At 42.8% G+C, this 23,948-nt stretch overlaps 1 protein-coding gene across 2 annotated transcripts in view; it reads left to right on the forward strand.

Annotated features, from left to right (window-relative positions):
* Positions 1 to 11,187: 11,187 nt before the first annotated feature.
* The window catches only part of LOC135544643 (ceramide transfer protein-like), a 36,712-nt gene continuing 23,951 nt past the window's right edge, over positions 11,188 to 23,948 (forward strand). For both annotated transcript variants that reach the window (XM_064972403.1, XM_064972404.1), the window contains exons 1-2: positions 11,188 to 11,845; positions 14,659 to 14,793. In XM_064972403.1, coding sequence (XP_064828475.1) covers positions 11,729 to 11,845; positions 14,659 to 14,793 — 252 coding nt within the window. In that variant the 5' untranslated portion in view covers positions 11,188 to 11,728. The remainder of the gene's footprint in view (positions 11,846 to 14,658; positions 14,794 to 23,948) is intronic.

Consider the following 23,948-nt stretch of genomic DNA (forward strand, 5'->3'; position numbering starts at 1 on the left):
CAGAGGTGCCCAACATCCCAGAGGTGCCCAACATCCCAGAGGTTCCCAACATCCCAGAGGTTCCCAACATCCCAGAGGTTCCCAACATCCCAGAGGTTCCCAACATCCCAGAGGTGCCCAACATCCCAGAGGTGCCCAACATCCCAGAGGTGCCCAACATCCCAGAGGGCCCAACATTGCCCCAACATCCCAGAGGTTCCCAACATCCCAGAGGTTCCCAACATCCCAGAGGTGCCCAACATCCCAGAGGTTCCCAACATCCCAGAGGTGCCCAACATCCCAGAGGTTCCCAACATCCCAGAGGTTCCCAACATCCCAGAGGTTCCCAACATCCCAGAGGTTCCCAACATCCCAGAGGTTCCCAACATCCCAGAGGTGCCCAACATCCCAGAGGCTTCCAACATCCCAGAGGTTCCCAACATCCCAGAGGTTCCCAACATCCCAGAGGTGCCCAACATCCCAGAGGCTTCCAACATCCCAGAGGTTCCCAACATCCCAGAGGTTCCCAACATCCCAGAGGTGCCCAACCAACATCCCAGAGGTTCCCAACATCCCAGAGGTTCCCAACATCCCAGAGGTCCCAACATCCCAATGCCCAACATGCTACATAGTGCAAGGTTCCCAACACTAGGACAGTGCAACACACTAGGACAAGGGCTAACATAAAACCGCCCCTGCGGTACGGGGACTATGTCCCTTAAGAGATGAACAATTAAAAAAACTTCTTATGTTTTGGTTTTAATTAAGTGTTGATAATGTAAATAGGTATTTTCACTGTGGCATTAAAATGGTATGAAGTGCTCGAGCTAATTATGAAAAGGAAAATGTTAAGATAAATAGGCATAATGCCAACCCCCAGATGGCGCTAGTGGGGCACCTATCTAAAATATATAAACAGGTGCATTTTGAGCGTCTGATTAGGATGTCGTGACCTGTAACATGTAATACCTGAGTAAAGGATTAGGCAGTTGTGTAAAGTACTTAAGTAAACATATTTCAAGTACTACTTAAGTCATTTTGTTTGGTAGCTGTACTTTACTACTTTGACTTTACTACATTCCTAACTAAAATAATGTACCTCCTTACTCCATACATTTTCCCTGACCCCTAAAAGTACTCGTTGCATATTGATTGGTTAGCAGGACAGGAAAATGGTCCAATTCAAGCACTTATTAAGAGAAGATCCCTGGTCATCCCTCTGCCTCTGATCTGGTGTACTTACTACACAAATGCTTTGTTTGTTAATTATGTCTGAGTGTTGGTGTGCCCCTGGCAATCCATAATTTAATAAACAAGAAAATGGTGCCGTCTGGTTTGCTTAATATAAGGAATTTGAAATGATTATACATTTACTTTTGATAATTAAGTATATTTAAAACAAAATACTTTTAGACGTTTACTCAAGTTGTATTTTACTGGGTGACTGTCACTTGAGTCATTTTCTATTAGTTTTTGTTCAATTGCTAACAAGCATCTGTCAATACTGAATCCACTTTTCAAAACTCGTCCCAGTCTGCATTACCAGCATGCATATTGGCAAAACAATTAATCTCACATCCAAAACTCCCTCAAACCACCAAAACTCTTAATATAAGTTTCAAAATAAACTTGTTCAACCATAACACTGACAACAATTCTCACTCAGAAAGCATGCAACACTCATAACACACTAACCTAAAAAAAACACTAACTTCTCTTTGAAGTTTGAATGATTTTTCACATAAATCAGTATTTCACTTTTTTGACTGTACTAAAGTATATGTAACAAGAATGAATCAGTGTAACGGTGGGTGAATGATGGGTGTGGAGTCAGACGCAGAGAGCAAAAGTAAACGGGGGAAAAACGCGTTCATGTCCTCTACAAAGTAACAGGTCCAAACATGGGTGAAGCCCTAAACACAGGTGCAAACAAACCCATAACCTTAGTTACAAAACCCGGACAGCGAAAACAGAAACGACAACCACAAACGTAACAACAAGCACAAACACCAGCGGGCAAAACGAACTTAAATAACACCCATCCCAAAACCCCAACAAGGAACAGGTGAAAACAATCAGACAAAAACAAACGAAAAGGAAAAAGGGATCGGTGGCAGCTAGTAGACCGGCGACGACGACCGCCGAGCGCCACCCGAACAGGAAGGGGAGCCACCTTCGGTGGTATTCGTGACAATCAGGAATGCAGCAATTTGCTTCAATAGCCTTTATTTGTTCTATATCTTTGCAAATAGTAATTTACTTGTGAAAAATTAAAAATCCTGAAATTACAGGGCTGCAATAATAATAAACAAAAAAAACATCAACTTGTATAATATAATCACTCATACTGTACAGTACTGTGAGGGTTCTAGTTCTCATCAACATGTATAGTATAATCACTCATACTGTACAGTACTGTGAGGGTTCTAGTTCTCATCAACATGTATAATATAATCACTCATACTGTAGAGTACTGTGAGGGTTCTAGTTCTCATCAACATGTATAATCACTCATACTGTAGAGTACTGTGAGGGTTCTAGTTCTCATCAACATGTATAATCACTCATACTGTACAATACTGTGAGGGTTCTAGTTCCCATCAACATGTATAATATAATCACTCATACTGTACAGTACTGTGAGGGTTCTAGTTCCCATCAACATGTATAATATAATCACTCATACTGTAGAGTACTGTGAGGGTTCTAGTTCTCATCAACATGTACTGTAGAGTACTGTGAGGGTTCTAGTTCTCATCAACATGTATAATCACTCATACTGTAGAGTACTGTGAGGGTTCTAGTTCTCATCAACATGTATAATCACTCATACTGTGAGGGTTCTAGTTCTCATACAGTACTGTACTGTAGAGTACTGTGAGGGTTCTAGTTCTCATCAACATGTATAATCACTCATACTGTACAGTACTGTGAGGGTTCTAGTTCCCATCAACATGTTCTGAGGGTTCTTCTCATCAACATGTATAATCACTCATACTGTACAGTACTGTGAGGGTTCTAGTTCTCATCAACATGTATAATCTCATACTGTAGAGTATGAGGGTTCTAGTTCTCATCAACATGTCTAGTATAATCACTCATACTGTAGAGTACTGTGAGGGTTCTAGTTCTCATCAACATGTATAGTATAATCACTCATACTGTACAGTACTGTGAGGGTTCTAGTTCTAATCAACATGTCTAGTATAATCACTCATACTGTACAGTACTGTGAGGGTTCTAGTTCTCATCAACATGTATAGTATAATCACTCATACTGTATAATCACTCATACGTACTGTAGAGTACTGTAGAGTACTGTGAGTACAGGTTCTAGTTCTCATCTCACTAGTTCATCAACACTGTACTGAGTACTGTGAGGGTTCTAGTTCTCCCTCTCCTTCATTTGGCCACAAGTTCTCATCAACATCACATCTTTTGTCGTCTCTGGCGATGCATCTTGGAACGTATCTTCTGGAATGTCTCCACACCCCACATTCATGTCCAGTGAGGACATCTGGACATGTGGTCATGTGGATGTTGGTCATAAACCTTCCACCTCCACGCAGAGAAACACTCCTCTATGGGGTTTAGGAAGGGGGAGTGTGGAGGCAGGAATAGTACTGACAACCTGGGATGTGCAGCAAGCCAGTGTGACTGCATCAGAGTGGTGGAATGCCACATTATCCACACAACAATGAAGGCAGGGGAGATTCTTTTCCCCTCTCTTCAGCTGGCACAAGTCGATGAGGTGCTTCTACACCTGCATTGCTTGCTGTTTGGGGTTTTAGGCTGGGTTTCTGTACAGCACTTTCAGATATCAGCTGATGTAAGAAGGGCTTTATAAATCAATACATTTGATTTGATTATGCAGGTCATCCAGACAAGAAATGAGCCTCTCTGTATTGTAGGGACCAATGAGTGGTTTCTGTAACAGCAAACAATCATTGAACAGTTGATTTTATTTATTTATTTCACCTTTATTTAACCAGGTAGGCAAGTTGAGAACAAGTTCTCATTTACAATTGCGACCTGGCCAAGATAAAGCAAAGCAGTTCGACACATACAACGACACAGAGTTACACATGGAGTAAAACAAACATACAGTCAATAATACAGTATAAACAAGTCTATATACGATGTGAGCAACTGAGGTGAGATTAGGGAGGGAAAGGCAACAAAAAAAGGCCATGGTGGCAAAGTAAATACAATATAGCAAGTAAAACACTGGAATGGTAGATTTGCAGCGGAAGAATGTGCAAAGTAGAAATAAAAATAATGGGGTGCAAAGGAGCAAAATAAATAAATTAATTAAATACAGTAGGGAAAGAGGTAGTTGTTTGGGCTAAAATATATGTGGGCTATGTACAGGTGCAGTAATCTGTGAGCTGCTCTGACAGTTGGTGCTTAAAGCTAGTGAGGGAGATAAGTGTTTCCAGTTTCAGAGATTTTTGTAGTTCGTTCCAGTCATTGGCATCAGAGAACTGGAAGGAGAGGCGGCCAAAGAAAGAATTGGTTTTGTGGGTGACCAGAGAGATATACAGTGCCTTGCGAAAGTATTCGGCCCCCTTGAACTTTGCGACCTTTTGCCACATTTCAGGCTTCAAACATAAAGATATAAAACTGTATTTTTTTGTGAAGAATCAACAACAAGTGGGACACAATCATGAAGTGGAACGACATTTATTGGATATTTCAAACTTTTTTAACAAATCAAAAACTGAAAAATTGGGCGTGCAAAATTATTCAACCCCCTTAAGTTAATACTTTGTAGCGCCACCTTTTGCTGCGATTACAGCTGTAAGTCGCTTGGGGTATGTCTCTATCAGTTTTACACATCGAGAGACTGAAATTTTTTCCCATTCCTCCTTGCGAAACAGCTCGAGCTCAGTGAGGTTGGATGGAGAGCATTTGTGAACAGCAGTTTTCAGTTCTTTCCACAGATTCTCGATTGGATTCAGGTCTGGGCTTTGACTTGGCCATTCTAACACCTGGATATGTTTATTTTTGAACCATTTCATTGTAGATTTTGCTTTATGTTTTGGATCATTGTCTTGTTGGAAGACAAATCTCCGTCCCAGTCTCAGGTCTTTTGCAGACTCCATCAGGTTTTCTTCCAGAATGGTCCTGTATTTGGCTCCATCCATCTTCCCATCAATTTTAACCATCTTCCCTGTCCCTGCTGAAGAAAAGCAGGCCCAAACCATGATGCTGCCACCACCATGTTTGACAGTGGGGATGGTGTGTTCAGGGTGATGAGCTGTGTTGCTTTTACGCCAAACATAACGTTTTGCATTGTTGCCAAAATGTTCAATTTTGGTTTCATCTGAACAGAGCACCTTCTTCCACATGTTTGGTGTGTCTCCCAGGTGGCTTGTGGCAAACTTTAAACAACACTTTTTATGGATATCTTTAAGAAAGGGCTTTCTTCTTGCCACTCTTCCATAAAGGCCAGATTTGTGCAATATACGACTGATTGTTGTCCTATGGACAGAGTCTCCCACCTCAGCTGTAGATCTCTGCAGTTCATCCAGAGTGATCATGGGCCTCTTGGCTGCATCTCTGATCAGTCTTCTCCTTGTATGAGCTGAAAGTTTAGAGGGACGGCCAGGTCTTGGTAGATTTGCAGTGGTCTGATACTCCTTCCATATCAATATTATCGCTTGCACAGTGCTCCTTGGGATGTTTAAAGCTTGGGAAATGTTTTTGTATCCAAATCCGGCTTTAAACTTCTTCACAACAGTATCTCGGACCTGCCTGGTGTGTTCCTTGTTCTTCATGATGCTCTCTGCGCTTTTAACGGACCTCTGAGACTATCACAGTGCAGGTGCATTTATAAGGAGACTTGATTACACACAGGTGGATTGTATTTATCATCATTAGTCATTTAGGTCAACATTGGATCATTCAGAGATCCTCACTGAACTTCTGGAGAGAGTTTGCTGCACTGAAAGTAAAGGGGCTGAATAATTTTGCACGCCCAATTTTTCAGTTTTTGATTTGTTAAAAAAGTTTGAAATATCCAATAAATGTCGTTCCACTTCATGATTGTGTCCCACTTGATGTTGATTCTTCACAAAAAAATACAGTTTTATATCTTTATGTTTGAAGCCTGAAATGTGGCAAAAGGTCGCAAAGTTCAAGGGGGCCGAATACTTTCGCAAGGCACTGTATACAGAGAAGAGAGTCAGTCCAAGAATTGAACCCTGTGGCACCCCCATAGAGACTGCCAGAGGTCCGGACAGAAGACCCTCCGATTTGACACACTGAACTCTATCAGAGAAGTAGTTGGTGAACCAGGCGAGGCAATCATTTGAGAAACCAAGGCTGTCGAGTCTGCCGATGAGGATGTGGTGATTGACAGAGTCAAAAGCCTTGGCCAGGTCGATGAATAGAGCTGCACAGTAATGTTTCTTATCAATGGCGGTTAAGATATCGTTTAGGACTTTGAACGTGGCTGAGGTGCACCCATGACCAGCTCTGAAACCAGATTGCATAGCAGAGAAGGTATGGTGAGATTCGAAATGGTCGGTAATCTGTTTGTTGACTTGGCTTTCGAAGACCTTAGAAAGGCAGGGTAGGATAGATATAGGTCTGTAGCAGTTTGGGTCGAGTGTCCCCCCCTTTGAAGAGGGGGATGACCGCAGCTGCTTCCCAATCTTTGGGAATGATGTTAGCGCCTCTCTGGCCTGGGGACATCCACAGTTGCTCTCTGTCCAATCACATTTCTTACCCTGCGGCGTGTTTTTGCCAGGTTGAATCCAGCTTCATCCACAAAGATGAAAGCCAGGCAAACTGCACATATGTCATCTCCATTACTCTCTAAAATACAGTAAATACACAGATTTACAGGACTTTACATTATGCATAGCTGGGTATGTGCCCTGATTGGTTATTGAACAGACATCTTACCTGGACATATTGATACCGGAGTTCTTTCACACGTTCACCGTTTCTCTGAAAGGGTGCAGTGTACAACTGCTTCCTCCTTATTTTATGTTTCTCTAGGACTCTGGAAATTGTCGTTGCGCTGACCATATTCACATTCCCAACAGTGATATTGTCTGCCTGCACTCTGTCCTGAATTTCCCACAGTTTTATTTTATTGTTGCCATTTACCATGTCAACAATGGCAATATCCTGCACATCTGAGAATATTCTGCCTCTCCCTCCTGTGGGAGATAACCTTTGGATCCTACTGAAAAACACAGAACAATCAATATGTTTCAAAATGTGAGTACATGTAAAAATGTGAACATACTGTATTGTACTGTAATGTGTAGTTCAATTATCATTGAAGGATGCACATCTCACCTGTTGTTTTGCCAGAAAATTTGTACTATTGATGCAACTGTTGAGCGCTGCAGATTTGGTTGCACCCTTAAACCGGCCTCTCTCTCTCAAAGAGAGACCATGGTTTACAACATGGTCAATAATTGTGGCCCTTATCTCATCAGTGACCAACGCTCTTGGTCTTCCTCTCCTTTGTCCTCCACGCTGTCTCCCTCTCCCTGTCACTCTTCTCTCCCCACCAATCTGTCTCCCTCTCCCTGTCACTCTTCTCTCCCCACCAATCGGTCTCCCTCTCCCCACCAACCTGTCTCCCTCTCCCTGCCACTCTTCTTCCCCCACCAACCTGTCTCCCTCTCCCTGCCACTCTTCTTTCCCCACCAACCTGTCTCCCTCTCCCTACCACTCTTCTCTCCCCACCAACCTGTCTCCCTCTCCCTGCCACTCTTCTGTCCCCACCAACCTGTCTCCCTCTCCCTGCCACTCTTCTTTCCCCACCAACCTGTCTCCCTCTCCCTGCCACTCTTCTCTCCCCACCAACCTGTCTCCCTCTCCCTGCCACTCTTCTTCCCCCACCAACCTGTCTCCCTCTCCCTGCCACTCTTCTTCCCCCACCAACCTGTCTCCCTCTCCCTGCCACTCTTCTTCCCCCACCAACCTGTCTCCCTCTCCCTGCCACTCTTCTTTCCCCACCAACCTGTCTCCCTCTCCCTACCACTCTTCTCTCCCCACCAACCTGTCTCCCTCTACCTACCACTCTTCTCTCACCACCAACCTGTCTCCCTCTCCCTGCCACTCTTCTCTCCCCACCAACCTGTCTCCCTCTCCCTGTCACTCTTCTCTCCCCACCAATCTGTCTCCCTCTCCCTGCCACTCTTCTTCCCCCACCAATCTGTCTCCCTCTCCCTGCCACTCTTCTTTCCCCACCAACCTGTCTCCCTCTCCCTACCACTCTTCTCTCCCCACCAACCTGTCTCCCTCTACCTACCACTCTTCTTTCCCCACCAACGTGTCTTCCTTGATCCATGTTTCCAAGCTAAATCATTCCGAAGCCGTCCTCTTTTGTCTGTTTGGTAACGAGACTAAAAACAGGACACGTGGGTCGGCTTTCAGCTGAAATCAGCTGTGTTCGGAATGATTCAATATTCTGCTGAGATTTTCTATATTTTTCAATCTGGTTACTGCAGAAATGCACGACATTTCCCATCATTCTGTTTTGAATGTGTTTTTAACAGTTTTGGAAACAGTGTGTTTACATTTACATTTTTTAAGTCATTTACTGCAGAAACGCTCTTATCAGAATGCGACTTACAAAGTGTGTTAGCATTTGAAAACATGTTCTGCAAATACATACTGTATATAGTTTTGCAGGTGGTGAAGTATGAATGAGAAAAGAGTTCATGGATTTTGGAGAATGTGGTCATTGGATGCATTTTGTGTGAAAGCAATGAAAAATTATTCAGAGTTTGGTCCACATACACTTCTGTTTCACTGACTGTGTAAAGAGTTTTGACATTGTGACTTCAGTTTTGACCAATGCATCTTAGCAATTTAAAAAACTGTAACATATATTTACTTTTACTCAAGTATGACAATTGGGTACTTTTACTACCACTGGGATTATGCTTGCATTTTACCAAACTCTCTGACGTGAGTTATACACAAAAGCATAATAACACTAACGTTGCTAATTTATGCTGAGTTTTGCCTGGAATCCACAGAGCTGGAGGTAATCTGCTGCTTTCTGTGAAGAGGGATGGTATTGTTGTTTGGCTAACAGAGGTGTGTGTGTGTGTGTGTGTGTGTGTGTGTGTGTGTGTGTGTGTGTGTGTGTGTGTGTGTGTGTGTGTGTGTGTGTGTGTGTGTGTGTGTGTGTGTGTGTGTGTGTGTGTGTGTGTGTGTGTGTGTGTGTGTGTGTGTGTGTGTGTGTGTTCAGCTAATGGAGGTCTTGTGGTTTCCTCTCACGGGTCTCATGATCGCACTGAGCTCCAAGTCAGAGCCATGGAACCCATGACACAGTTACATGGTGACCTGTTAGTAGAGGAGAATGCCCTCAGGCTCAGACCTTGGATCAGTTCACCCTCTCTAAATGATGCCCGTTTGAAGTCCACAAAACTGACCCTAGATCAGTGTTTATGGGTAATTGAAACACAAACACATACACACACTTGGCTGCATACCACTGTGCTATACCACTGTGATATACATATGGGTCTATGTAGAATAGAATCAGAGGGACCCATCTAGCTGAGCCATTCTGGAAATCATAGCATAACATAGGCCATCTCATCTCAGACTGGAGGAGAGAAGTATATCACTATGTGTGTGTGACAGGGAGAGCAGCCCAGCCCGAGCGAGCATGGACTGTGACTTATAATTAAAACTCTCCTTTGAGTCAGCTCATGTGTTCTTACCAATATGACTGGTTGAGTGAGGGAGGGACAGAGAGGGAGGGGGTGCGACAAGAAGATGAATGAAGTTGGGGCTTTGGGGATGTCATTGACGGTTAGAGGGAGGGCTTTAAGAATTGAGCAAGGGATGTTGTCATTGGGTAGGCTATTTGTGTGTGTGGGTGTGCTTCTACATCTGCATTGCTTGCTGTTTGGGGTTTTAGTTTTATAAATCACTACTTTCCCACTTATATGACAACACAGGTATTATACAGGTAGGTGAAGGTTTCCTCAGTGCGTCTGTTCTAATGGGTTGTTACTGAAACACATACACACTAATCTACTGTCATCAACAAATAGTGGTGTACTGTTCCCTTCATACTGGGTCATACTGATCTTAAGTGACATTTTCATTTACAAAACCTGTTTGTTCATTGAGATTGTAGTAAATAGCTAACTAGAGCTTGGCCCTTGACCAGGTGACCCTCTGGGATAGTCACTCCCACCTGTGCCATGAAAATCCAGACCTCTTGGCAGAAATGTTTGTTTGTCTGCCCTATAATAGACACATAAAGATCAAAGGAACATGGCATGTGAATGAGAAATAATGCATATGTAGTCATTGACATGATATGCCATGCTATTTTGGCCATATCTATTGATATCTGCAGCTGTACATAGCCCAATGAGTGGCTGCTGCCAACATACTGACTCAACTCTAGCCACTTTAATAATGGAAAAATTGATGTAATAAATGTTTCACTAGCCACTTTAAACAATGCCACTATATAATGTTTACATACCCTACATTACTCATCTCATATGTAAATACTGTACTCTATACCATCTACTGCATCTTGCCTATGCCGTTCGGCCATCACTCATTCATATATTTTTATGTACATATTCTTATTCATTCCTTTACACTTGTGTGTATGAGGTAGTTGTTGTGAAATTGTTAGGTTAGATTACTTGTTAGATATTACTGCATGGTCAGAACTAGAAGCACAAGCATTTCGCGAATCTCGCATTAACATCTGTGACAAATAAAATTTGATTTGTAAATCGCCCTTCCAACTACCTACCTCATCCCCATATTGTTTTTATTTACTTTGTTGCTCTTTTGCACACCAGTATTTCTACTTGCACATCATCACTCCGGTGTTAATTAGCTAAATTGTAATTACTTCGCTACTATGGCCTATTTATTGCCTTACCTCCTTACTCCATTTGCACACACTATATGTAGATTTTCCTATAGTGTTATTGACTGTACCTTTGTTTTTCCCATGTGTAACTCTGTGTTGTTTTTTTGTCGCACGGCTTTGCTTTATCTTGGCCAGGTCGCAGTTGTAAATGAGAACTTGTTCTCAACTGGCCTACCTGGTTAAGTAAATGTGAATAAATAAAACAAATTATAATAATAATAATAATTACTGTATGTAGTACACGAAGGAGGGGCTTGCATTATTTTTCGGGAATAGTTTAAGTGACGTCACCCCAGCAGCCAGCGCCCCTTCCACCCAAGCCCTAACACGCTCTCCACTCGGGTTCTACAGGCGTGTACATGGTGCTTGGTAGAGCTGTCAGCCGCAATAGAAATACATATCTACTGGTATATAGCGTTTTTTGTCGCAGTAAAGAAGGGATTTCATTACCAAATCAGTTCGAAGATCGACATTCTTTATTTAAACGAGCTACTCGTGTTTTGAGTATTTCAAACGGGTCCGTTTGCCGCTAGAAGAAGCAACATAAAAGGGGCGGGTGCGATTCATTACTGGCTCCAGTCCTGTGCAACACCTCAGCTAATCTGACGTTACAGTCTGGTGAGACATACTGTCACTGAGCCTGCCAGGTGAAGAGCCAATTTGGACGAACACCAGCGATGAAATAATTATTTAGGGCATTTTTATAGCTATATGTGTCTTTCCTAACACCGAGGTGTCACGCGGGTGATATTGCGCTGTCATTATTTGACTTTCTTTTTATTTATTTTTTAAATATCTGTATTTATTCCATTGGCTGTTGGATAACATTAGCTTGTTAGCAAGATAGCTAGTTAAACAACAATGTCGGATAACCAGAGCTGGAATTCTTCGGGTTCCGATGAAGACGTGGAGACGTCGGAATCGGGAGTCGGGCAGCCAGTTGTTGGTGTCGCCGAGCTCGGTGGAATCATCAGCAAGGTAACTTAACGTCTAAGCTGGTTTTAGGCTCACTCCCCCTCTTCATAAGATACAAAAATTAAACAGGTTGATGATTTGAGGGTACTGGGCCAGTACGGATGTGGGCTAGTTCCACGAAGCAGTGTTGGTTTCCCCCTCTGCTCGCATAGAGCCAACTGTGGTCGAATGTAACCGCTGAAAGGCTCACATGTAATGTTTTCAACAGCTAACTAACCCTAATAGAATCAGTTATTGCCTGATTTGATCTAATTGAAAACTGTGTGGGGTTGTCATTCTAAAGAGATTGTATGCCTGACCTGCTAACCCGAGCATGTTGAGAGCAGAAACATGTAATTAATACAACGGGTTTGGAATCTCTAACCCTGACAATTTGACTGGTAAACTCATGGGTACACTTGCAATGGCTGCCTGGTATTTCCATGGTAATGTAGAATGTTCATTCAAATTATGCTAACTAATGTGGCTCATGCAATGTATACTGAACCAAAATATAAACGTAGCATGTAAAGTGTTGGTCCCATGTTTCATGAGTTGAAATAAAAGATCCCAGAAATGTTCCATAAGCACAAAACGGTTATTTCTCTGAGCTTTCTCTTTCTCTCGTTTCTCCTTTGCCAAGATAAACCATTCACCTGACATGTGTGGTATGGCAATAAGCTGATTTAATGTCATGATCAATACACAGGTGCACCTTGTGCTGGGGGACAATAAAAGGCCACTCTAAAATGTACAGTTTTGTCACAACACAATGCCACAAGATGTCTCATGTTATCAGGGAGTGTACAATTGGTATGCTGACTCCAGGAATGTCCACCAGATCTGTTGTCAGAGAATTGAATGTTAATTTCTCAACCATAAGCTGCCTCCAATGTCGTTTTAGAGAATTTGGCAGTACGTCCAAACGGCCTCACAACTACAGACCATGTATAACGTAGCTAGCCCAAGACCTCCACATCCGGCTTCAGGTGCGGGATCGTCTGAGACCAGCCACCCAGACAGCTAATATATCTGTGGGTTTGCACAAACACAGAATTAATGCACAAACTGTCAGACACAGTCTCAGGGAAGTTCATCTGGTTCTCGTCGTCCTCACCAGGGTCTTGACCTGACTGCAGTTCGGCGTCGTAACTGACTTTAGAGGGTAAATGCTCACCTTCGTTGGCCGCTGGAGAAGTGTGCTCTTCACTGATGAATCCCAGTTTCAACTGTACCAGGCAGATGGCAGACAGTGTGTATGGCGTCGTGTAGACGAGAGGTTTTCTGATGTCAACATTGTGAACAGAGTGCCCCATGCTGGGGTTATGGTATGGACAGGCATAAGCTACGCACAATGAAAACAAATGCATTTTATTGATGGCAATTTGAATGCACAGAGATACTGTGACGAGATCCTGAGGCCCATTAATCCGCTACCATCACCTCATGTTTCAGCATGATAATGGCCCATGTCGCAAGGATCTGTACACAATTCCTGGAAGCTGAAAATCGCCACGGTTCTTCCATAGCCTGCATACTCACCAGACATGTCACCCATGGAGCATGTTTGGGATGCTCTGGATCGACATGTACGACAGCGTGTTCCAGTTCCCTCCAGTATCCATTGAAGAGGAGAGGGACAACATTCCGCAGGCCACAATCAACAGTCTGATCAACTCTATGCGAAGGCAATGTGTCCCACAGCATGAGGCAAACGGTGGTCACTAGATACCATCTTTTTTTTAAGGTGTATGTATGACCAACAGATGCATATCTGTATTCCCAGTCTGAAATCCAATTGACCGATTTTTATTTAATTTTTTATATGTATATTTATTTTTTTCCTTATGAACTGTAAAATCTTTGAAGTTGTATTTTTATATGTTTGTATAGTGCATTTTATGTAATTTGTGTTGCTTCAACAAATCACAGCACAGATTGATGGGTGCACTTTCTGCTTTTACTTCCTGCTTTGCTCCTATGGGCTAGTTGAAAGATGACAATGGGATTCTAATATACCATAACTCTGCAAAACTGGGACCAGCGTTGCTAGTTAGCAGCGTTGCTAGTAGTTATCAATAAAGGTCCAATAAATGTGTATTTTCTAACGCTGCAAAATGGAATTATTACTTTGTCTTAACCAGTATATTTTAGACCGAGCCTAGTATGGGTGCACATAACAATGGCTGTCAGTCTTCCCATTATGCCATTATTGAGGTGAATGGGGATAACCATTCTATTTCTTACGGCTTGGGAGATTGTTGTTGTCATTCTAAACTCACTTGCCCGGTCATAGTGAGCCCCTTACACATGATACATGAGTTTTAGGTGGATGAACATTAAATTCCTTATATTCTCTTGTTTTTATACAGCTGTGTGTGTGTGTGTGTGTGTGAGAGAGAAAGAGGTTGTGTGAGTGCTTGCCACAGATTGTAACCTCAGATTGTTGCCACAGTAGAAGATTGCATCAAAACATTTAGTTAAGAATCAGATATGAATGTGGATGTTATAGACTTAGCCAATGAGCTCAAAGCACAGTAAGTTTATGGGTTGTGTGTTCCACTGGCTATCCTAATCACGACTCTCCCTTCCTAGTGTTTCCTCACCTACTACCTGTTGTGTGATTTGAAAAGGTTGTTTTCATTCATTTCAAATGTCTCATTTAATGGGGGGTGGGGGGGGGGTTCTCATATTGCTTGAATTGTCAGTGTTTCTGTTGTAGCCAACAAATGTGTCCCAGACTATCGTGCGCGTCCTCATTATAACATGATCACTTTGTAAATTCCTCCCTCATAGTGAGGTAACTTTTTTTGAAATTGTACGTTCTCTCCCTTCAGTGGACTAACTACATCCACGGCTGGCAGGATCGCTGGGTGGTCCTGAAGAACAACACTCTGAGCTACTACAAGTCTCAGGACGAGAGAGAGTTCGGCTGCAGAGGGTCCCTGTGTCTCAGCAAGGCTGTCATCACTGTGAGTATGCTACCCTGTTCTATAGACCAGTGGTTCCCAACCTGAGGCGGGCCCCCCAGCAGGGTTCTACCCTGACCTTTAAAAAAAGAAGGGGGAGGAAAAAAAGGAAACATTTTTTACTACAAGGCGCACGTGTGCGTTTAAGTTGAAAAATGTAGGCGCGCGTAAAGAAATTTAGGAGCACAATGAGAAATATTTGAGGTAATAATTGGTTGCGCCTAAATATTTTGCTGTGTGACCTGGAATTTTCATTTAGGCGCGACCAATTATTACCTCAAATATTTTTCATTGTGCTCCTAATTTTTTAAAATTATTAGCATATGCTAATAAAATGGTCTGTGGGGGTAGGCGGGGGGGAAATGGTAATGCATCAGCAGCTTTCCTCTTGTCATGTCAGTCATTGCAGACCTTAGAGAGCTATTTATAACTTGTATAAATGTCCAGATCAATTAGCCCATGTCAGCTAATGTTTTTAACCTAGGGTTGTTAGCCCATTGCTTCTGTTGTAATGTTTGAGTCACATGAACACACCCAAGAAATTCCAAAATGTGTGAAATTAGCTTTGTTGGCTGGTGGAATGTTCCCCAATGATGGAGGGGGGTCTGGCTCAGTCAGATACTTAGATGCTTGTATGCTCAGTCAGATTATATGCAACGCAGGACACGCTAGATAATATCTAGTAATATCATCAACCATGTGTAGTTAACTCCTGATTATGATTGATTGTTTTTTATAAGATAAGTTTAATGGTAGCTAGCAACTTACCTTGGCTTACTGCATTCGTGTAACAGGCAGTCTCCTTGTGGAGTGCAACGAGAGAGAGGCAGGTCGTTATTGCATTGGACTAGTTAACTGTAAGGTTGCAAGATTGGATCCCCCGAGCTGACAAGATGAAAATCTGTCGTTCTGCCCCTGAACAAGGCAGTTAACCTGCCGTTCCGAGGCCGTTATTGAAAATAAGAATGTGTTCTTAATTGACTTGCCTAGTTAAATAAAGGTATAAAAATTAAACTGCAAATCGGCGCCCAAAAATACAGATTTCCGATTGTTATGCAAACTTGAAATCGGCCCTAATTAATCGGCCATTCCGATTAATCGGTCAACCTCTAGTAGAGATGGAGCCAGCCGAGCAAAGATTAGGGGCACAGTGGTATCTCCTGACTCAAGTTGCCTGCCAAGTCAAGACACACACAGCAGGGCACAGCGCAGCGTGTGGAAGTGCGTTTGGGTCAGAGAATGACATGACATGTCTGGCGCTGTGCCAAGATCACAATTCAGCACATACTTCTGAGCTCTTGTTTATTTCTGGCTCCAGTTGAATTAGTGGGTATGTGAATGATCTGGAAGTGGTATTTTATGGACAGCGTAACAAGCTAGTGAGGGATCAGCTATTGACAACGACATACATTTTACACACACTCTGGGATGTGCATTGGATCCAAAATGTGCCCTCTTAATCAACTGAGGAAAAACTAGCTACCAAAAGCATCTTATGGCTCAAGTTCATTGTTAGAATCATATGCTTCTAAAGATTAACTTCAACTTAAGATGCCCTTGGGGTACTGGGCCCAAGCTGAGTGTATGACTGAGCAGAAGAAACTGTTTTCATTTAAAAACAAAAACAACACAACTCCTGATTGCGACTTAGTGCTGGAGGGTTAGTAGCTCATCAGGTGACTGCTGGTTTCAACACACCACTCTGAGCTGGGATAAACTTAAGCCCTACTGAGACCTACTCAGATCCTTTCACAATGCGTTCTTCCTTCCTCCCTTCCTTGAAGTAATCACTGATCTAAGGCCTAGATTCAATCAGATCGAGCGTTAACCGGCGATAGCCAACACAAGCATAGCTGATGTTTTGGCAGTGTTGGTGGTTTAACTGTGGCGGCGCTGTCAAATTGATGAGCAGCTGCTCTTGTGATTGTCATGAAGCTACACCCGTCCCACTCGCCTCAGAAGTTAAGAATGAGAAAGTGACCACTGTAGGCCTATAGAAATAATGATGCGAAAATGGAAAATCGTTAAGCGAAATAATGAGGATTTCTATCAGCCTAATTGAGGTGTAGATTACATCTCACATTCCCGTGTTCGGACCTCGTAAACGAGGGGAAATGGGATTTCTCTTAATAATGCAACCCCGTGCAGCCAATGGCAATGTCCATTTTAGGTATAACACCGGGAGCCACTTGTGGATATGACAGCCCTAACGCAGTTCCGACACCGCCAAAACAACCACTCTGCGGGTGTCGTCTAGCGTAGATCTATCCCTAACACTATTTGATCAAGGCAAGGGGGAAAACGATCATAGCTTTTACCAATCTAGTCATGTCATCCACTGACCATAGCAGGATGATGACACGAATGAAAAAAAGAAAACGAATGGGTTCAAAGATCATGTTGTCATGGTAACCGATGAACGTTGAAGACTGATTCCTCAGGGCTTTGAACCCTGTGAACCGTCACTGTCCTGTAACTGGCAGCTCAGTGGTTTGCCAAGCACATTATCATATCCCACCACCGTGTGTACACACACACACAGCAGGATGAATGAGTGACTGTTCCCAGACTGGTCAGAGTGGTCAATCCATTCAATCTGTATTTATTCAGCTTCATCCATTCTCTACCACTGTAAATATTAACTTCCACTGTGTGTGTAATTTAGTCTATGTTCCAGACCTGGGGAGCAAACTTTCCATAATGGAAGCTTCCATTTTGATCATAAGAAATCAACAATGGAAACAAACAAAACTAAAATGTTAGTGTGTGAGAGAGACACTCGTCAGTAGGGCTGTCCCTGACAAAAGAAATGTTTAACCTTATTTTTCCCATATCGACAGACACACCCAATGTGTTTGAATAAAATCAACTACATATGTATGCACTGAGCTTGTCTGATGCTTTAAGCATACTGATATATTAAATAACTAAGATGCACAAATGACTCAAGAACAAGCCCGATAGTCACACTGTTACACAAATTTTTTACAGCAAGTGCCTGTGTGGCTGGCGCACGTTGTCTCGCTCTCCTCCCTACTGCATTGAAAAAGCACCACAGCAAGTGTTTGTGCTGAAGCTCAACATTTCAGCCATTTAGTTTCTTTCTTGTTTCTGACTGAAAGGTTATATTACCAAAATCCGTCATTTGTTTAGGAAAACCATTCCCTCCACCCTTGCTCTCTTCATGTGATATGTATGCATTGCATGCATGTGACCAATAGCCTATCATAATCACATCAATAAATTGGTTATAACCAAACTCCGAATACAGTAACAGCAAAATGGATGTAGAGGACGTGAAAAAGAAACTCAAAGCGGGCAAATGTTTACTGGTTGCTCAGGAGGGAAAGGACACATCAGATGTTATAGTTATAAAATAACATTAGATGATTTCAGTATCACATCTTACATGCTGACCAGACCACTCACACGTCATCCCGAGCATGTTGATTTTGTCCACCCCCACCAGACGTGATCAGGACATGCAGGTTAAAATATCAAAATTAACTCTGAACCAACAGAGTTGGAAAGCATTAACAGATTGAAAAGCATTAAACATGTATGGCATTTTTATCTAGCTAGCTTGCTGTTGCTAGCTAATTTGTCTTGGGATATAAACATTGGGATGTTATTTTACCTGAAATGCACAATTAACCTCTCTAGGGTACGTGAGACTGTAGCGTCCCACCTCTTCAACAGCCAGTGAAACTGCTGGGCGCCAAGTTCAAAACAACAGAAATCCCATAATTAAAATTCCTCAAACATACATGTATTTTACACCATTTTAAAGACACACTTGTGGTAAATCCAGCAACAGTGCCCGATTTCAAGAAGGCGTTACGACGAAAGCAAACCAAACGATTATGTTAGGTGAGTGCCTATTCACAGAATAACACAGCCATTTTTCCAGCCAAAGAGAGGATTCACAAAAAGCAGAAATATAGATCAAATTAATCACTAACCTTTGGTCTTCATCAGGTGACACTCATAGGACTTCATGTTACACAATACATGTATGTTTTGTTCGGTAAAGTTCATATTTATATTCAAAAATCTGAGTTTACATTGGCGCCTTACGTTCAGAAGTCACAAAACATCCTTTGATTTTGCAGAGCCACATCAATTTACAGGAATACTCATAATAAACATTGCTAAAAGATACAACTGTTATGCATGGAATTTTAGATGCACATCTTCTTAATGCAACCGCTGTCAGATTTCAAAAAATAATTACGAAAAAAGCAACCCATGCAATAATCTGAGTCGGCGCTCAGAGCCCAATCAAGACACAATATTAGCCACCATATTATGCAGGCAACAGACGTCAGAAGTAACATTATGAACATTCACTTACCTTTGATGATCATCAGAATGCACTCCCAGGAATCCTAGTTCCACAATAATGTTTGTTTTTTTCCGATAATGTCCATTTACGTCGAAATTCTTCCTTGTTGTTCTAGCGTTCAGCACACTTTCCAAACTCACGACGCGCCGGCAGGTCCAGCGGAAAGTACTGACGGAAAGTTTAAAAAAAGTTATATTACAGTCCGTAAAAAACATGACAAACGAAGTATTGAATCAATCTTTAGGATGTTTTTAACATAATTCTTCAATGTTCCAACCGGAGTATTCCTGTGTCTTCAGAAGTGCAATGGAACAGAGCTCGCTCTCACGTGAACGTGCATGTTCAGGTCATGATAGACCTTACTCATTCCTCTCTCCTTTGGCCCCACTTCACAATAGAGGCATCAGACAAGGTTCTAACGACTGTTGACATCTAGTGGAAGCCTTAGGAAGTGCAACATTACCAATATCCCACTGTGTCTTCAATAGGAGCCGAGTTGAAAATCGACCAACCTCAGATTTCCCACTTCCTGGTTGGATGTTTTTTCTCACGTTTTTGCCTGCCTGATGAGTTTTGTTATACTCACAGACATCATTCAAACATTTTTAGAAACTTCAGAGTGTTTTCTATCTAAATCTACTAATAATATGCATATTCTAGCTTTTATGGCTTTGTAGCAGGCCATTTACTCTGGGCATGCTTTTCACCCGGACGTGAAAATACTGCCCCCTACCCCAGAGAAGTTAATCCACAGATAAAACGGTAAACCAAGTTTGTTTTCTAGTAATCTCTCCTCCTTCAGGCTTCTTCTTTGGACCTTATATGGGGGTTGGCCACCAACTTTAAGATGCATTACCACCACCAACTGGACTGGAGTGTGGACCTCAGTTCATCTTTCAATCCCCCACGTGGGTATATGCTCCTAAAAACCTATGGGAGAAGCGGGACTTTCAGAGCCTCAAGCTTCACAAATAGAAACCAGTTCTATTTTAGCGCCTGGCAACACGGACGCTTGCGAGCATTGTGGGTGCAATGAACCAGTCGACAAAATGGGTTCAGCCCTACTCTCCAGCTAGGCAGTGGAGGACGGTTGGCAGTCAGGACAATTGGGTTCCCAGTTATTGTGACCAGGATCGAATACAATCTACTGCTCTCAGCTCTATTCAATTGAACTGATTCCATTTAGTCTGGAATACGCTGGCTTTTTCTCGCTCGGTCTCCCTCTACCTCTATATATGTCCCTTTCTATATACGTCTCTCCTTTTATGTGTATATAATATCTGCCCTTGCTACTCTGCATGTGGCTCTGGCATACTCCCCTTGCCTTGAAATCACTGAGTGACTCCCAAAGAAGGTTCACACTCCCCTGTCACACAAAGTGTGTCTGTGTCTCTGTCACGCTCACTGAAGTGGAAGATGTCTGCTGCTTGCCTGAGGCTGGTTCGGCAGGCAATATATATATATATATACATACACACACATTGTCATTCTCCAGTGCTCAGTGATTGTCACTTGTGAGGTTAGGACATGCAGAAATGTGGGTTTACTTCCCTGTCAGTGTTAATATACATGTTATCATGTATATCATGTTATCATGTCACAGAAAGACACTGAGGTAGATGTGTGTGTGTGTGTGAGAGAGAGAGGTCACAGGGTTCCGCTTCAGATGAAATCGCATCGTGCAGTGTGTGTCCGTTCCCCGAGGGAAGCAGAGAAAACAAAGATGAAAGAAACAACCCCAGGGAAAGAGGGAGAAACTCATAGAGGGGGCTGACAATGGGTCTGTCTGCTGTCTCCGCTGCTGCTCTGCACCGATTCAATGAGCCGTGTAGGCCTAGCTTTTCTTTTTTTCCCCTCCCTCTCTGGTGTGTGTGTGGTAAATCAGAGATTTGAGCCAGTATATCGGTTGAGTGGTCAAGCAGCACAGATCCTTGTGGAACTGCAGCATGGGCAGTTGTCTAATTCTCACTCTCGTCCTTTTTTCTCTCGCTCTCTCTCACTCATTATTTTCCCTCCCGTTCTCTCTCTCCTATATTCCTCTCTCATTCAGTGGGGGTTTCGACGTTCGGTTGAATGCTATTAAAACGTGACTGCTCATTGTCAGGCCACTGCTGAAGGTGTCTGCATGCATCATGGCATTTCTTCTTGAGGCAGGCTGAAGTCGGTAGCCGAACTCTACGCCCATTCGTCTGTGATTGGTCAACAGTAAGGATTCTTCAGTAAAGTCTTTGTCGTTCATTGTCGTGCACATTTTTTTTTTCATTTAGAAATACTACACCAAACATCTTGTAAAATTGTCCAATTAAGATCTCGCAAAACAACGTCAAAACTCAAGAATTCTGAAATTTGTCATTGACTATTTTGAGGAAGTTTGTACTGGCCAAGGCATCTCTCAATAGACAAAACGTACTATTGCCAGTTTTTTTTTTCAAGATTTTGAAGTGAATGTCTGTTAAGGGAGTATGCAAGCACTCTTGATCGCATAGCCGAACTGAAGCATGCTGACTCCTTTAGCCAGTGCATACAAACGACTGAACAGAGCCAGAGTGTGTGTTGGTCAACCAGTTTCTGTTAGAACTGAAACCGGAGTTTCTCAAGCCCACTTGAGCCTGCTGTCCTGGCGCGCACACACCCATTCCGTCCGTTCGACATTGAGGATGAATTTGAAGGAAAGCACCTTTCCTGTTGTCACTCTCGTGTTTCATAGCCTTACTAGAAAAGCAAACGTGAAAATAGTAGTCATGTAAATATTACAGCCATTCAACTAACACTGCATAATAATACCGTTATATGCAGCCACTGACTGGATGTTTTTGGATTTTGGCTTATTTTTAAAAATATATATATGTATGTATGTGTGTGTGTGTGTGTGTGTGTGTGTGTGTGTGTATATGTGTGTGTGTGTGTGTATATGTGTGTGTGTGTGTATATATATATATATATGTGTGTGTGTGTATGTATATGTATGTGTATGTATGTATATGCATGTATGTATGTATATGTATGTATATATATATATATATATATATGTATGTATGTATATGTATATATGTATGTATATGTGTGTGTATATATATATATATATGTATGTATGTGTGTGTGTGTGTGTGTGTGTGTGTGTGTGTATATACACACACACACATACATATATATATATATATATATATATATATTGCTCAAAAAAATAAAGGGAACACTAAAATAACACATCCTAGATCTGAATGAATGAAATATTCTTATTAAATACTTTTTTCTTTACATAGTTGAATGTGCTGACAACAAAATCACACAAATTATCAATGGAAATCAAATTTATCAACCCATGGAGGTCTGGATTTGGAGTCACACTCAAAATTTAAAGTGGAAAACCACACTACAGGCTGATCCAACTTTGATGTAATGTCCTTAAAACAAGTCTAAATGAGGCTCAGTAGTGTGTGTGGCCTCCACGTGCCTGTATGACCTCCCTACAACGCCTGGGCATGCTCCTGATGAGGTGGCGGATGGTGTCCTGAGGGATCTCCTCCCAGACCTGGACTAAAGCATCCGACAACTCCTGGACAGTCTGTGGTAGAGCGTGGTGTTGGTGGATGGGAGTGAAACATGATGTCCCAGATGTGCTCAATTGGATTCAGGTCTGGGGAACGGGCGGGCCAATCCATAGCATCAATGCTTTCCTCTTGCAGGAACTGCTGACACACTCCAGCCACATGAGGTCTAGCATTGTCTTGCATTAGGAGGAACCCAGAGCCAACTGCACCAGCATATGGTCTCACAAGGGGTCTGAGAATCTCATCTCGGTACCTAATGGCAGTCAGGCTACCTCTGGCAGGCACACGGAGGGCTGTGCGGCCCCCCCAAAGAAATGCCACCCCACACCATGACTGACCCACCGCCAAACCGGTCATGCTGGAGGATGTTGCAGGCAGCAGAATGTTCTCCACGGCGTCTCCAGACTGTCACGTCTGTCACGTGCTCAGTGTGAACCTACTTTCATCTGTGAAGAGCACAGGGCGCCATTGGCGAATTTGCCAATCTTGGTGTTCTCTGGCAAATGCCAAACGTCCTGCACGGTGTTGGGCTGTAAGCACAACCCCAACCTGTAGACGTCGGGGCCTCATACCACCCTCGTGGAGTCTGTTTCTGACCGTTTGAGCAGACACATGCACATTTGTGGCCTGCTGGAGGTAATTTTGCAGGGCTCTGGCAGTGCTCCTCCTGCTCCTCCTTGCACAAAGGCAGAGGTAGCGGTCCTGCTGCTGGGTTGTTGCCCTCCTACGGCCTCCTCCACGTCTCCTGATGTACTGGCCTGTCTCCTGGTAGCGCCTCCATGCTCTGGACACTACGCTGACAGACACTGCAAACCTTCTTGCCACAGCTCGCATTGATGTGTCATCCTGGATGAGCTGCACTACCTGAGCCACTTGTGTGGGTTGTAGACTCCATCTCATGCTGCCACTAGAGTGAAAGCACCACCAGCATTCAAAAGTGACCAAAACATCAGCCAGGAAGCATAGGAACTGAGAAGTGGTCTGTGGTCACCACCTGCAGAACCACTCCTTAATTGGGGGTGTCTTGCTAATTGCCTATAATTTCCACCTGTCTATTCCATTTGCACAACAACGTGGAATTTGTTGTCAATCAGTGTTGCTTACTAAGTGGACAATTTGATTTCACAGAAGTGTGATTGACTTGGAGTTACATTGTGTTGTTTAAGTGTTCCCTTTATTTTTTTGAGCAGTGTATTTTAGTGGTCCATTTGTTTTTTTTCCCAGGACAATGGGGAATAAAATGTGTTTGTGTTTTAGGAGTT

This window comes from Oncorhynchus masou, chromosome 8, assembly GCF_036934945.1.
Source record: "Oncorhynchus masou masou isolate Uvic2021 chromosome 8, UVic_Omas_1.1, whole genome shotgun sequence".
NCBI lineage: Eukaryota > Metazoa > Chordata > Actinopteri > Salmoniformes > Salmonidae > Oncorhynchus > Oncorhynchus masou.